A 15,505-nucleotide genomic window follows, 5' to 3' on the forward strand; every position below is an offset into this window, starting at 1 on the left:
TTCCATCTTTTTCTGTATAATCATTGCTGTATGAGAACTTACATCTCTGACTAACAAAAATTATAAGATGGGTTCTTGAATTTACATGGTTCACATCAGCAGGTGTGAAATGTAGTACATAGATTCACTGTTTCTCTTGTTGCAATGAAGCGATGATTTTCATGGGACATTACTTGCTTTGAAATTAACTTTTTGCATCCACGAAGCCCCTCAGGATACAAACTTGTCCCTGTGAAAGTAAGAGGGGAGAGGAGAAGGTGTCTAAACCTTTTATTTTCATGAAGTAGAAATTGCAAAACATATAAACAACAGGATGGGAATGCTGGAGTTGCTTGTATTTGGCATACTTTAAAAGGGATTTGTTCACATTTGCAAAGCAAAAAGAAAAATATGGAAGACTGAAACAGAAAATGACCAACTGCAACCAAAGCATTTGCTGCCTGTTTGCTCTGAATGTGCAATTGGCCTTGGTCTTTTAATTATAATCCACAGAGATGGCTCTGTTCCCTACCCACCCTTGGGCTTCCAGGCGCACTGAGTGCTTAGGGCTTGGGATGCTAATGCTATAATTGAAACAGCTGCTCTGGTCTCTAAGTACTTTATTCATTCACCTTCGAAAATGTTGATGGATCTGTGGTGTGTGCTGGGCCCTTTCTGTAGATGTGAATCTCAAACACAGCCACTTGCTAGATAGAACTAATGATGAGAATTTGCTATGGCTTTTAGTGTGTTGTCTCAGTTTTTAAAAGGAGAAGAAAAAGGGAGGGGGTGAGGGAAAGCTGCTCTTAGGCCATAATGCTCTTTGGACTAAATTCACTTTACCTACAAGACCAGACATCCTAATTCTCTGTTATTCTCAATGAGTTAATCTACAAGTGAATGTAAAATATTACTAGGCCAAAAGGTCATTATTTTTACATTCTGCACTGATTTTTAAATTACAGAGAAGAGCTTCTTGGAATTGTTCTGTAAATGAGCAGAGAGTTCGGAGGGGCCCACACTAATTCATGAAAGCCCCAGGCTAGTGGTTGCTGTGCAGCCCCCCATTTCTCTCTTGCCTTGGGACTGCAGCGAAAGGGCTAAATTGCTGTTGCAGTCCTTGTTAAAGCCTGCAAACTTCAGGCAATCAACAGAAGCACAAGTATACCCATAGCCTTTCTCAATATACCTTCCCTTGCTCCTTGTTTTTCCTTATGCTTGTATTCAGCTCATTTCTGAAGTACTGTCCAGAAAAGAGGAGTTTGTTGTTGTGACAGATGAATGCGTTTAATCAGTGGAAAGTCATCCTAGTGTGGGCTAATGGCAAAGCCAGGGTACAGCTGGCAGTGGCTAACATAGACCTATTCGGGTTGTGGTGGAGACAGTTACTGACTCAAACACAATCACTTGACTGCTGTGATAGAGCTTCAGCATAATGGTGTCTTCATTCCGGCCCATTGCTCAGCTCAACATATCCTACAGACTCAGGCAGCTTTAACCTCTTTGTGACTAGAGTTTGGTATACCCTGAGACAGCTTATGCGTGCAAAAACAGTTATGCAGAAGCATCTGAACTCTTAATTACCCAAGAGCTGGCTCACCCATAATCAAGCTGAAACTGCATAAAACCTTTGAGGTAGGTAGAGGCAAGGTCCGCTGTGGTCCATAGGCTGGTTTTTATTTAACAGTATTGATTGTTCTTGGCAGATATGGAGCCTGAGAGCTTTGTGGTTATGTTTGTTAGGGAAAATTAGAGGTCATTGTGAGACTTTGAGAGTCAATAAATCTAAATTTTGATGAAAAAGGCAAAATCCTACTCTGAAGCAAGTACTCAGGCAGCCCATGTGGGAAAGCAATGAGGGAAGAAAGAAAGGGCTGGGAATTCTACTGTGTGTTTTCTGTCAGGCTGCAGCACTTGGATTATGGTAGTATTCTGTTCAGGAGAAGAGGAACATTGAGGAAACGATCCTAGAAAATAGTACATTGAAAAATCCTCTTGATGTGACATGAAACAAATTATTAATGTCAGGAAATGCAGTCTTGGTGTTGCTACCCAGTTTATGCTGCCTGTAGGCAAGCTGACAGTATGTACCCCTGCATGGATACTTTGCATACCTGCAGCCTTTGCTGTCTGAAGTGCTCAAAGGTTGTCACTGCATCATACAGAAAAACTCATCCTTGTTCAGAGATTGATTTATATATTCAAAATAGAGTTTAAGTCAGACTCCAGGAATGGTGCCTCAATTAATTTGGCCTTTTTAACTCAGCTGGGTATTGTTAACTTAACTGAACCTTATCCTCAGGCACCAAGTATACCTTTTTATACCCAAGTTCACAGAAATGTCACAGTGTTTCTAAAGTCACGCTGGAATATCATAGCAGGGACCTTTCACCCCATTTCTGCCTTGTGAAGGAATTGTGGAATGTGTTTTTTTCCAGTCTTTGTCTGATACAGGTGAGTTTGCAAGCGAGACTTGCTTTTTGAGGCTGAGATCATGTTTCTGAGCTTTCCAGGATGCTGCAGTGCATGGTCTGCTTCCCAGAATGGTGTCTAAAGGCAAGAGCTATCCCAGCAAATGCTATTGAATTGCAATTACTGATGCCATTTAAAAAAAAAAAAAAAAAAAAAAAAAAGACTACTTGAATTTGAAAAACAATTTCATGTGATACTGAGATGAACAGCATTGGCAGGACTACTGTGTTTTGGGAATGAATGAGAAGGCCTAGGTATTTTCTTTATCAGTAAATACTAAAGACAGTCATCATGTTTTCATGCTGGTTTAAAATCACTGTTCAGAAACACCTTCAATTTCATTGGCAATATTAGCCCAAGGAAATGATCATCTTGCTTTAGGTTCCTTTTTATTTGACTATGAGGAGTCAGTAAATTATACTAGAACATCTTGTGGAGTCTGTTTTCTATGCATGTTCCTTGTCAAGGCTTTTCTTATTTATGCTCAAAGGAAGTGTGTATGCCAAATGTTGAGACTAACAGGCGAATGTATGCTGAGCTAAATAAAACATCTCTGTGCTCCAAGTTCTGGGGAGTTGAGATCCCAGACAATGGCTTAAACTTGTCTTTCCAGGCAATAGCAGATGTGGTCATCTACTCTTGCCTTTCCTTCTGGGTGTTCAACGTGACCTGCTACGATTCTCTTTCTCAGAAATATCCAGTACTAAATGAGAGAGATTATATCAGTGGTTCAGAAACAGACTCAATGTGTGGCAAAAGTTAGACTTGACTGTAGTCTTGTACTGTCTGTACTGTCTGTACAGAACTGTAGCATTTCTTCTATTTGGACCTACACAGCAGATGTCATTCTCATGTATATTCCAAGTGTGGTAAGGGTTGCGAGAACACTGTTATCAACTGTGATAGCATTGCTGTGACTGCTGCTATGTTGAAAGCTGTGCAAACCTCACTTTCATGGTGTCTCTCTCTCTTTGAAGTTCACATCTCTGTTGTTATGTGGTATGCTCTGTCTGACTTCTGATGTACCATTTGCTCTGAACAGTAGATGCTGGCCTCACAAGTTCCATTTCTTAGAGTGCACTGACCACATGATTGTCTAAGTCACTCTCTTTTTTCAAACATCTTCATTCAGAGTCATACAATTAAAAGGCCTCCTTCCTGATAGGGTAATTACTCTTACAATACCCGCTACGTAAGCAATAATGCACACAAACTTTCTGCGTTCCAAGCCTCATCTTTCCCCATTCACATCCTTCCTAATTAGTCATTTCTTTCAAAAGTCTGTTTGAAGGAAGCAAATTAAATTGGTAGAGGAAGCTGTTAATCAGGAAATACATCTTTTGTCCTCACCCCTGCAATTTCCTTTCATGCTACCCCTCACATTGCCTATGTATAGACATCTTCTGTATTGTGCAGTTCAATGGGAGACATTTAACTTCTATTTATTTTTCACCCTGTTTTATTTTTATTTGCTTATCTATTTTGCACCACGTATGGCACACCCTATGCCTAATGCAATCTATACCTACCTCTGTGTTGCAGCCAGATACTGAATAGCTGAAGTTATGGGAAAGGTGGCATTTGCTGAGGATTATCTGCCAGCCAGTTTCTGGGAATCTCTGAAATCCAGTCAGGCTATTTTTTTCTAACCAGACAGCTTTTTATGGGGTTTGACCTGATGAAGGAGTTTTAGAAGCTTCTTACAGGAGATTAGGGATTGTCTTGTAGTGAGTGGGAATGCCTGGAGTAGGTGTTCTGTAAACCCTTCTGAACCTTATGATCCAAACAGTCCTTTAGCTAGTCCTTAATCTTTCTTTGGATTTATTGATACCTTATTTTGAAGTCTAAGTTATTAAAGCTGCTAGATAATTGCAACATATCCCTAAAGAATACAGAGTTAAGCACAGCTGTTCTTTTGAGTAAAACCTTCCCTCTCATCCACGCTTTCAGCCTTTGAACCTAAAATCTTTCATAGCTTTTATTCCACCATATAGATGGTGAGCAGAAACAATATTTGTACTCCCCTTTAACTGTGTCAAAAAACCATTGCTGACTGCTGAGGTAAAAATCCCAGTTTAATTGGTCTCCCAAACATTATGACTGATTGAAATTTGAAATTGAAATAGTTATTTCAAAATATGTTTCCACTACTCTTCTCTTTGAAAAGTCATCCCGTCTTTCTGAAGCCTTGACTGTACTTGACTATAATTAAGATTAGATTATTTTTTACTTTTGATATTTAAATAAAAAATGAAAACCACTCTTTGGCACACCTAAGCAGTGCTGTACACTGGGCTGAGAGGATGGAATTTCCTTCTGATCCTCAAAGACAATTAAGTTACTCCCTAAAGCATGAAATTTAATTACCCTCATCAGAAGCAGCATGATGCAGTGGATTAGGACATAGGAGTAAGAATCAGAAATTTTTATCTCTGATCCTAGTTCTGCCATCTAGTTATTGACTAAATGAGTCATATAACCTTCCTGTGCTTCCTTTTCACCCACCTGAAAAATGAGGTGTTTGATTTGTTTGAGAAGGGGCTGTGAGGTCTGTATAAGCATCTAAAGATGTAATGGTTTGTATGAATGCTAAGTGTTCCTGGGATTGCCTTGGCTTACATGCTGCCAGCAGTTATGGTAATTTGTTTTCATACAGTGAAATCTCTTTTTTTGGCAGTGTTAGTTTCATTAAAGGAAGCGTAATCAAGCTCATATGCAAATAGGGAAAGGATTACAGGAGGAGGTGACACTAAAGAGCCATTGTGCATCACAAAAGTACGCTGAGCTGTTGTTCTTTTCACATCAGTTTTGATGCTACATCTTGGTTATGATTACTAATTGTAGCATCCCAGGAGTGTCTCCAACCATGTATTTCTCAAGAGGTGGAAGAAAGTTCCACCCACCTTGCAAGGTTTAACTGGGGAGCAGAAAGGAAAGTTCCGTGCCAGGTGAACATATTCCTCTGGGCAAGTTGCTTAGCTCTACTGTATTTGCAATTGCAGTAGTCTCTTACTGGAGTGATTAGTCATGTCATGTCAGTGGGGAGCTCCCATGAAAAACTCAGAACTGTTTATTGGATGTGATGAAGTGGCTAATTAAAATAATTTGTTCTGTTGTTTAAAACAACAACACTTTCTCGTGTCTCAGACCCACTTGGCCAACAGAGCTTTTGAGTTTCTTAGTTTCTTAGCGTGTGTGTAGCTTTAAATTTACATTTCAGAATGGTCAGTAACAAAAGTCATTCTGTAAGTGTCTGGGTTACTCTTTACATAGACATTTTAAAATGGAAAACTGAGTTTTCCTAACTAAATGGCAGTAGCAGGTTACGTTCCAGTGCAAAGGTGCCAGATTAATGTGTTGGAAAGATGTTTGCCCACCACCATACAGTGTAATTTCATTGTCTGTCTTTGAATCTCTCTGCAGTTCCTGTTCTCTTTCTTCCAGGGCCTCCGTATTAAATTCTATTAAAATATTCTCATTTGTAATCACAAGAGTTAGATTTAATTGTGACGCTGCAATTCTTCCTTACCTGATGCAACTCTTTACAGTACTCAAATGTAAGTCTTCAAATTTTCAGAGAAGGGAATTTGCTTTAATCAGGTTAGTAAAGCAAAATCTGTGGAACAGGTGATTTTTCTAAGAGACACTCAGGAAAGAGATACAAAAATATTAATATTAATATTTTTAACTCTATAGAAGTTAACAGGAAAATTTTTTTCTGTAGGTTTTATTTTCTGTCATTTTAATAATTTTTTTTAATTATTTAATTAATTTAAATAAATTTTCCCATGTACAATATGTTGTAAATGTAGGAGGCGATTCTACTACCAATGAAACTCTAGTGGCTTAATTGCAAACTTTCATTGTTATCCAAGAATAAGTATAACGTTAAAATATCCTTTACTTGTGTCCCACTGTAACCTAAAGCAATTTATGCCCTGCTGCAATATCTTCCCAGTTGAACAATTCTCAGGTGAGTAGCTGTACAAAAGAGCCCAGTATTGCAATCCTAAAAGGAGGGTAGAGTTAACTTCCTTCCCAGCACATGTGAGGCGGTATCATTGCAGTCCAGAGCCAAATCTTGTTGGTCTCCTGTTCTAAGCATGGTAATTACACGCTGTTTCTGACTTATTGGTCAAAACTAGCAGAATTAAAGAGCATTTTCTTAGGGGGGCCATTGGTGGTGTTACTCGTTTTGTCTAAAAAGCATTAAAAGAGTAAAAGGAAAGAAAATCATTACAATTATTTAGTCTTTTTTATGGCAAAACTTTTGTCAAGCCATCTTCTAAAGGCATTTTGAGAGAACGGCAGGGAAGCATTCTTGGAACTGGTCATGGGGATGTGAAAGGTCTGATCCAATGACACTAATAAAGGTCTTAACTGTGTTTAACCTATCACTAACAGTTACATCTTGCTTATGCAAAAGGCCATAGAAAGGCTAGAAAGACAACTGGCATTAAATCAATAGAGGAAAATGTATACTATTTTTTTTTCTCTTACTAAGTAGAAAGTTCCATGAGCAGAAGAGTTTACATTGCAAAGTTTCTGCATTGCACATCAAGAATTGGCTCCTTTAATGCTGAATAATCTCTTGCATTAATATGGAGTAACTTTATTTGTTGCCATCTCAGGAACTAAATCCTTTTCAAGACTATATCATCATGCATCAAATTCAGGCCCTGATGATTTTTTAGTAGTTTTATGATCAGTAAACTGAAATGAATTTAAAGTTGATAATTAAAAGTAATTACAAGACAGTGTATTGCATTGTTTGTAGTAGTGAGAAAAGAGTTTACACAGTCTCCTATGGGTCATTTTATTTTTTCACCTTTTGTCTCTTAAATTGTATTGGCATCTTCTTGAAAACATTTTCTATTTTTCTGTTTGCTGCAGCCTGAAAAGGTCTAGTCTGGTTCTTTCTTTGTGCAGTGCCCATTAATTGTTGAAGCAAAAGGAAGTCTGGAGCAGTATGGAGGCAAGATTCAAAGCTGTTATAAGCTCCTGTATAATTATGCAGTGGCATGCAGGACTGAGAAAGTTACGTTCTTTCACCAGTTCATCTAGTAAAGTGGAAATTTTTTCTTTTGGACTCCTACTGATAATTTTTAATTCTGCCTTTAACATGGTTTCATTCTCAGAAAATCAGCTTCTAATTTTTTCACTACCTTTAGCGTGCCGCAGGTGGATTTTGATGTGAAATACTCTGATGCAGCTGCTGTTATTGCTATTTAATTTTGTAATTCCCCAAAGTTCGCTGAACCTTTTACCAAAGAGATAAAATGAAATTCTTGCCGAGATACATTGCATTTTCCTCCCAGGCATACCATGATAGGTGTTGGTAACAATAGAAGTATTTTAGATGAGAGAGAGCTTGGACCTGGAGAAATAAAATCACACTGTAACTCAGGTATGAGGAGTCTGTAAAATTCCACATTTTTTTTCTGTGGTGAGTGGAGATGAGAGAGCAAAACACAGCTTGAGTTCAGAAAGCTTTTTTCTTAAGGAGAGGGGATAGTTCAAAGTTTTTGTCTTCCCTCAACCTCCCATTAATAGCTGCTGGGAAGCACGCAAGCTGAATCGTGACCCAGGAGGGGCCATGCAGCTCTTCCTTTCCTACCTCACAGTTAGGTGCATTTAGCCCTCATTTACTATATATAAGGCAATAGGATTTAAGGGTCTGTTCTTTGGGTTTTGCTATTTGTTTCCATTTTGTTTTAATATGTCGAAGACTTTTGCTTTCAAATTGGCCTCTAAATGTCAGAAAGCAGTGGCTTTTTCAGAGCCAGGCTGGAATAGTGTTCTGGGTGAAACTTAACATATGCCTAGGCACTGGTGCAAACCGTCAGTGCTCTGTACTGAAGACATAGGTGGCAACACAGGTGTCAGGCTGGCTGATGGCATGGAATTTAATTCTACCTTCCAGATGTAGAAGGATGTCTGGGGAATGGTCACAAAGATGGTTGTTGTACATGGGATGTCAAGACTCAAGTCCCAAAGCTTGCTGGAATCAAGCATTTTGAAACCCCTCTTTAGCAGGATGAAAGAGCACCTGATGAGGATGTGTGTGTTAATTGGATTCAAAATCATTTATCCATAAAGACAGACAAATGCAGGATGCAAGTGTTTTGGCTTGAGTTCTCACTTGAGAGTTCTGGCACATTTTTTTGAATTCAGTGCCTCTGTGAGAGCATCCTGACTTGTACTTGTAATTAATCAGTGCTGGCAGTACCCAGAGGAGCATGCAAAATGGCATCTCAAGCATTAGTGTATTGATTAGAATTAATCAGGAAAGTGTTCCTCCTGAAGCTACATGAACAACTGAAGAGTGTCTAAACTAGAAATATCTCTCAGAAATTAAGTTCATGTGAAAACTGGATTATGGCTTCTGAAACTGGGTAACTACATGTGAAATAGAAGTGGGGAATCAAAATCTGGTACCTGGCAAACTGAGTCATAGATGGGAGGTTTAAGAAAGGTTAGTTTACAGAGAAGTACTCTGGATTGTTCAGGGTCTAACACATAATCCTTGCAGAGCTGTGCATGGCCAAAGGTAGTTTCTAGCATACTTCCATGTTTAAGGAGTGTGAATGAGTATACAGAAGGTAATTTGAAAATTCAGCCCTGGTGTTCAGGTTCTGTCAGCAGCATTTTCTGTTTTGGAGAAGAGTGATACAGCTTTGTAAAAGAAACTCTAGGTGTTCCCCAAGCTTTCTTTAAGCAACGAATTCTCTCTAGATAATATATACATGTCTGAACTCATCTAAAGTCTGAAAATATTTTGATCTAGGATTTTGAGCTATTTTGTCACTGAAGACCACAGTGTTATTAGTTTCTGCCTAAATCTAGGTATATTACAGATTCCAGATATCCAACTGCCGCCTTAGTGTAACTTCAGCGAAGGTCCTGTTGGGTGGAGGTAGCCTGCTATATCAAGACACCGAGCAGCACCTAAACAATACAATACAGTGTGTTGCTTTACAACCTAAAGGATTAAATTAAGGTGTTAAACTGTGGTCTTTTTTATTGCCTGAGGCAGTAGCTAGAGAAATCATCATGGTTATTATGGCCAATGTTGTGGTAAAAATAGGGTTTTACGTTGAAGGCTATGTGGAGATGATAGCTATGTGCACAGTAACTGATGCCTTTGTCCTTGCAGTTGTCAGCGTACCAGTCTGATTCATCACTCTGTAGAGTGCTTGGAGGTTATGCAGAGGATAACAGAAGCATCCGTTATCTGCTGTAATTTGCTTTTGGGAACTAAGTTTCACAGAATTGCAGAATGGTTGAGGTTGGAAGGAACCTCTGAGATTGACTAGTCGAACTTCCCTGCTTGATGCAGGGTAAGACAGAGCCATATGCAATCAGGTTTTGAGTATCTCCAAGGATGGACATTTCTGGGCAACCTGTTCTTCCAGTGTTCAATCACCCTTAGAGTAAACAAGTTTTCCCTTGTCTTTAAATGGAATTTCTTGTCTTTCAATCCAAGCAAATGTACCTTGTGTTTGCGTGTTGTCCTTTCGTTGGATACCACTGTCTGATTCCATCTTCCTTCCATCCTCCTATAACATATAAACATTGATAAGACCCTTCCTGAGCCTTTTCTCAGTTTCTCTCTGAGAAAACAATCCCAGTTTTCTCAGCCTCTTCTTGTATGTCAGATGCTCTAGTCCCTTAATCATCTGTCTGTTTGCTGGACTCACTTCAGTAGGTCAATGTCTTTCCTGTGCTGGAAAGTCCAGCACTGGACCCAGTGCTCCAGCTGTGTCTTCCCAGTGCTGAAAAGAAGGGAACAGTCACCCCTTTGATCTGCTGTTCTGAGGACAGCCCAGGAAGCTATTGTCCTTCCTTGTATTGAGGACACATTGGTAGCTTACGTTTAACATTTTGTCCACCGGGATTCGCAAATCATCTTCTGCACAGCCGCTTTCTGTCCTATGCTGGTGCATGGGGTTGTTCCTCCTCAGAGGCAGCACTTTGCATTTCCCTTTGTTGGACTTGATGAGGTTCCTGTTGGCCCAAATTTCCAGCCTGTCAAGGCTCCTCCCAGTGGCAGCCCCAACCATCCTGTGTATCAAACACTCCTCCCAGTTTGACTGGAAGCTTACTGATGGTGAGCCTATGTCATTATCCATGTCATTAATGAAGACAGAAAACATTATTGGCCCCACTATTGGCCCCGAGGTATACTGTTAGTGACTGGCCTCTGTACCGCTGATGATAACCCTCTAAGCCTGGTGGTTCAGCCGGTTTTCAGTTCACCTCACTGTCCACTTACATAGTCTGTACTTCCATCACTTTGTCAGTGAGGATGGGGTGGGATGGGAGACAGCATTGAAAACCTTAATAAAGCCAAGATAAATGACAACCGCTGCTTCCCTCATCCACCAAGCCAATCATCTCAGCATAGAGAGCTATCAGGTTGGTAAGCATGATTGCAGTAAGAAGAGGTTTCACATGCGATATTTCCCCATCTATCTCAAAAGATGACCGAAGTAGCTTTTCTGTTACCTTGCTAAAATGCTTTCTAAAATTTTCTAAAATTAGATTCATAACATATAGGCCACTAATAGAAATTTAATAAAGCTACTACTCATTAACATCTAATGCATATCACTTACGCTGAAGTAGATCTTTGCTGCTGCCAGGCAGCCTGTAGTACAGGATCTGCAAATGAGTATGGGTCTGTTAAATACAGGGCATTGTATGGAAAAGTCTGGAGATCAGAATCCCTATTCTGCCACGGAATGACAGCAAAATCGACTCCCATCTGAATTTGCCCACAGGCCTCTCTACTGACCCAGTAGCTATTTTTAGTGTCCCTGATAAATCCACCAGTTAGTGTCATCTTTAGCTCATTTATTTTTGGGTCTCTGAAGAAAGAGGCTGATACTTGGGATTTCTTTTCACATGAATCTTCAAATCTCAGACAACCTATTGTAGGAATTTGTACCACAAAATATGAATATATTTTGTAATGAATCTGGGCTTGAGTGAGTCTGCCTTTTCCAGTCTTGCATTGCAGTGATATAAAATACCTGCTTGGCAACAGCTCTGGGAGTTAATAAAGTTTCTGTGGTAAACTATGAGAGGCCTGAGAATTTCAAACTAAAGTTATTGCACCAGTAACTCAGAAAAGCAATTCCTAAAACTCCTGGCACATTTATCCAGAGGGTGAGCAGTAGCACAGAAATGGAAATCATTGTTGAGAGCCACTGTGTACTTGGAATTAAAATCTATCAGTCTTCTGAAGCTGAGGAGAACAATTTTCATGACATACAGATGATTCTGTATTTCATAACCAAAATTAAATCTAAGGTGTTTTTTTACTCTATTCGTAGGGAAATTCATATCCTCTAATCCCAATAATATGCCTAACTTTAGATAACATCAAAAGAAATAATGCACACAGAAGCTAGGCATTTAGAATACTATCAATGCTTTATTTTATTTAATTTCAGTAAAAGCAGATTTATCTATTTGGGGGAAGGCAATGGAAAAGTAGCAAAGATGTCAACATCCCCTTCTCAGGCAAGAACCTCTGTCACCGAAGTCAGAAGAGGAGATGTGGAAATGAAAAAAGTCTAAAAAATGAAATTTAGCAGTCTAGTTTCACTCTTGCTTGAAAGAAGGAGGAGGAAACCTAGTAAATCATTAAAAAGCAGCATTTGCTTTTCTGAGTTGCAAGTTGAACTGCATTTAGCTGTTAGCAGGGTCTTCATGCACCACTTGCTTAGCACTTTTCTTTAGGTCCTTAACATACCTGTTGGCAGCTTTCTTGCCCGATGGCAATTTTGTCCAGTTCAGCAAAACATAATGACACTGTTGTGTCCCTGATGAGATAAACAGTGTATTTGAGTCTGGAGCAAGGAAAAGTCTCCTAGTTGGCAGCAGTATAGGGTCTGTGATTTGGGATTGATTCATGCTCGTAGCAGGCACAAGTGATGGTTGGTTGGTGCAGATGTCATACACATATGTTGTTATAATTCCTTTCAGAAGCATGTCTTAACTTGTTAACATCCAAATTTTGGTGTACTTCTGGAGAAAGAGGTTCTTGTTATGGATGCAAGATCAGCTGTGCAGTTTCTTGTGTTCGTAACATCTGTTCCAGTGGGTTTCCTTTCCCAGAAATGTGTTCTTGTGGACAGCCCATGTACATGCACAAACCCATACAGCTGGGGGTGATGGGAGTACTTGATGAGGAAAAATTTTTTTAAGAGCAATGAAAAACGTGTTGCCCTGATGTGTTATGTCAACTAGAAATAGTTACTCTCTCCCTTCAAAATGCTTAATATTGGTGTTTGAAAGCAGCTTAAGGCAACACAGCAAGTTTTTGTTCTCATCTTTTAAAATTTGCAACTGTAACTTTAAAGAGCATTTCCTAGTAGGCTTTTTTTACACCCCTATTGTCTTGTTTGGCTCCAGCTGACCAGTTACATACAGTATGTTACAAAGAGATCTTTTTTCCTTGGTGGTGCATTTTTCCTGTAACAGAAGAAATATGAAAAAGTAGATTAGTAGTGACTGAGTGGCTTTACAGACTCTCTTGTCTCTGACAATATTTATGGTTAGCGAGCAGGCACAGAATAAACTGGGGAGAAATGGGTGATGGGCTCTGTATCACTGCTGAAGTAATACACGCCTCTTGGGAAGCAGCCTGTCACAAATGGTGTCAACAAGTGATTTTACTGGCAGCCTGTGCCAAGGGATGAAAGGTGAAATGGGCCAGAGCGTGCTATCATGCAAGTATTTTATTCCTAAAAGTTTTCCTTACTGATCAGAATTCCAGTATATTGGGGAAAAAGACAGATACTTACATTTTTACTATCTACCTTTAGACATGTCTTGTTGGATACAGAACATTTGAAAGTTAAATCAGATGCTGATGTGTAAGAGTTGAGGCTCTAGGAGTAGTTCTTGTGCTGTCTGACAAGGTGTTTCAGGTGGAGCGGCAGACCCAGTGGATCAGAGGGGAGAAGGTCGATGTTAAAGACAGCTAGGCCTTCATGTCTTCTAGCATCTCAGAGAATAAATTAAGCTCATACAGACTTTTTGTTCTCATCTACTCTTGGCAAGAAGCAAAGTTGAAACACTCTTGGAATGTGGATGTTAGTCTCCAGGGCTGCTAATCCAGTTCCTTAGTTTCTTGATTTACTTGGTGGGACTTTGTTTGGGAGGTGGAGGGGGAGGAAGTGCGAGGAGAAATGGCATGCTTTAGTTCTAGTGCTTCATGCACATGTAGACATCCCAGCCAGCTACATTAGAAACAAAGCCTGTTACCTCAAATCAGCGACATAGTGCTGGGAATTAGAGCTATTGTGCAAGCCGTGGAGACTGCCTTATTGCCTGAGTCACTAAGAGACTTTGCAAGTGGGAAGCAGAAGGAGTGCTGTTTAAAGGGGGTGTGCATGTGTGCTACAGATTTCGCAGCTTGCTTTGCAAAGGAAGTTCAGCTTCTTGTAAGCAGCAGGCAGACATTGAGAAATCCGGGAGCACAGAAGTGTGACAGAAGGGAGCAATAAGTTACTATTTATCTGGGTTTTTCACATCTTAGCTGGATGGAAATCTTGGTGCTTAGGAGCTTGCTTTTGCAAAACTGATGTGAGGGAAAGGCCCTGACTGTGGAGCACTGTGAGGGGAGTGAGGGCCACATGTGGAGCTGCTGCTTTGGGGGATTTAGTCCTTGTAAAATAGCCTTTCTTACCACTCCTCTTTGTTCTTTCCTCTTGCTGTGTGATGAGACCAGATGGGTGTTGCTTCAAAGGAGAGTTGGACATCTAGAGAAACCATTTCGGATCTCACTGGAGTATGTTGTTAATGGGAGCAAGAGTGTAGCAGCGGTGGATTCCTTTGCAATGAAGAACTGCAGTACAGGTAATGTAGAGTATTTTATTGCTTCTAGCTCATGTTTTGATGCCGTTTTGGAGAGGAGCATGAAGTCTGGCTGTTACAGGACCTTCACAGAATTAGAGCTTCTTGTCAGATCATTTAAATTTAAAATATAGGGTCCTTTCCAGGGAAGTATTTTTTAAATGTTACCTTAGAAGTTTTTAACTTCTTCAAGGAAACAAGTTCAGTTTTTTTCCCTTTAGAAAGAATTTCTAGGAAAATTTCATCTGGGGAGAACCAAAGTAGAATTCATCCTGGCTTGCCATATGCCTATCCTGACAACTTCACTTTCTGTAGCGGAAAGTAGAACAGATGAGTGGTTCCTTGCTTGCAACCCATCTCTTTGATGTTCCTGGAGACAAATTTCAGGGTTGTTTTTTTTAACAACTGTGGAAAACTTGATTCTAGTAAAATATGCCTTTCTTTGGCAATGTTCCAAAGCAATTATTGCTGGGTAACCCCTAACAGCTTGATGTAGTGCGTGGAATTTTAATAATGGGCAACCTTAATGATGGTTACTTTTGTAAATACAAGCTCTGTTACCAGTTCAAGTATGTAAATTTAGTGCTTCATGACAGAAGCAGCTGCATTTTAGTTCTACCAGCTTTATGAAGCTTGTGAATCATACTGAAATCTTTAAGTGACATGTCAGGGAAGAATATTATTACTTGTAGCACCTAACACATTACCTTTTCTCCATTTTATTTTTTTGGAATACTGCATGTCCTTCTTTTCAACCTGTCTAAGACAGGGGAATCTGCTGGCAATTATACATTGTTTTGGTTATTTACGTTGCTGTCCACAAAGGTCAGTTGTATTAAGGGGTTTATTGCACTGTCTGTACATAAAGGTGATCTCTAAGCTCCATCAAGGAACAGCCTGACATTGTGCTGAAAGCGCAAGGCATGTTCAGATGTTCATACACCTGTTGTTCTGCTACTAATGTATGGAACGCATCTTGGTATCTCTCTAAGGCTGAAAACAAAGTATTTCAACTCTCCCCCCAAAAAAGTGAATGGGATAGAGTTGTTCAAATCCACAGTGCTTTGGGAATTCATTGCAACAAATTTTATGACAGACTACGGGAGATATTCAGCTCCCATGAAGGTACATGGATTCTTCTCTTGGGACCGCTTGAAGGAGAGCAGTACATGACGGTCAGTCAGCT

The 15,505-nt window shown here is 39.8% G+C and overlaps 1 protein-coding gene across 1 annotated transcript in view; it reads left to right on the forward strand.

The window, feature by feature from the left end:
• ALK (ALK receptor tyrosine kinase) overlaps window positions 1-15,505 on the forward strand; it is a 330,970-nt gene that overhangs the window by 206,161 nt on the left and 109,304 nt on the right. Inside the window, exon 5 of the mRNA XM_074897345.1 lies at window positions 14,195-14,322. Coding sequence (XP_074753446.1) covers window positions 14,195-14,322 — 128 coding nt within the window. The remainder of the gene's footprint in view (window positions 1-14,194; window positions 14,323-15,505) is intronic.

This window comes from Athene noctua, chromosome 1 (genome assembly GCF_965140245.1).
Source record: "Athene noctua chromosome 1, bAthNoc1.hap1.1, whole genome shotgun sequence".
Lineage (NCBI taxonomy): Eukaryota > Metazoa > Chordata > Aves > Strigiformes > Strigidae > Athene > Athene noctua.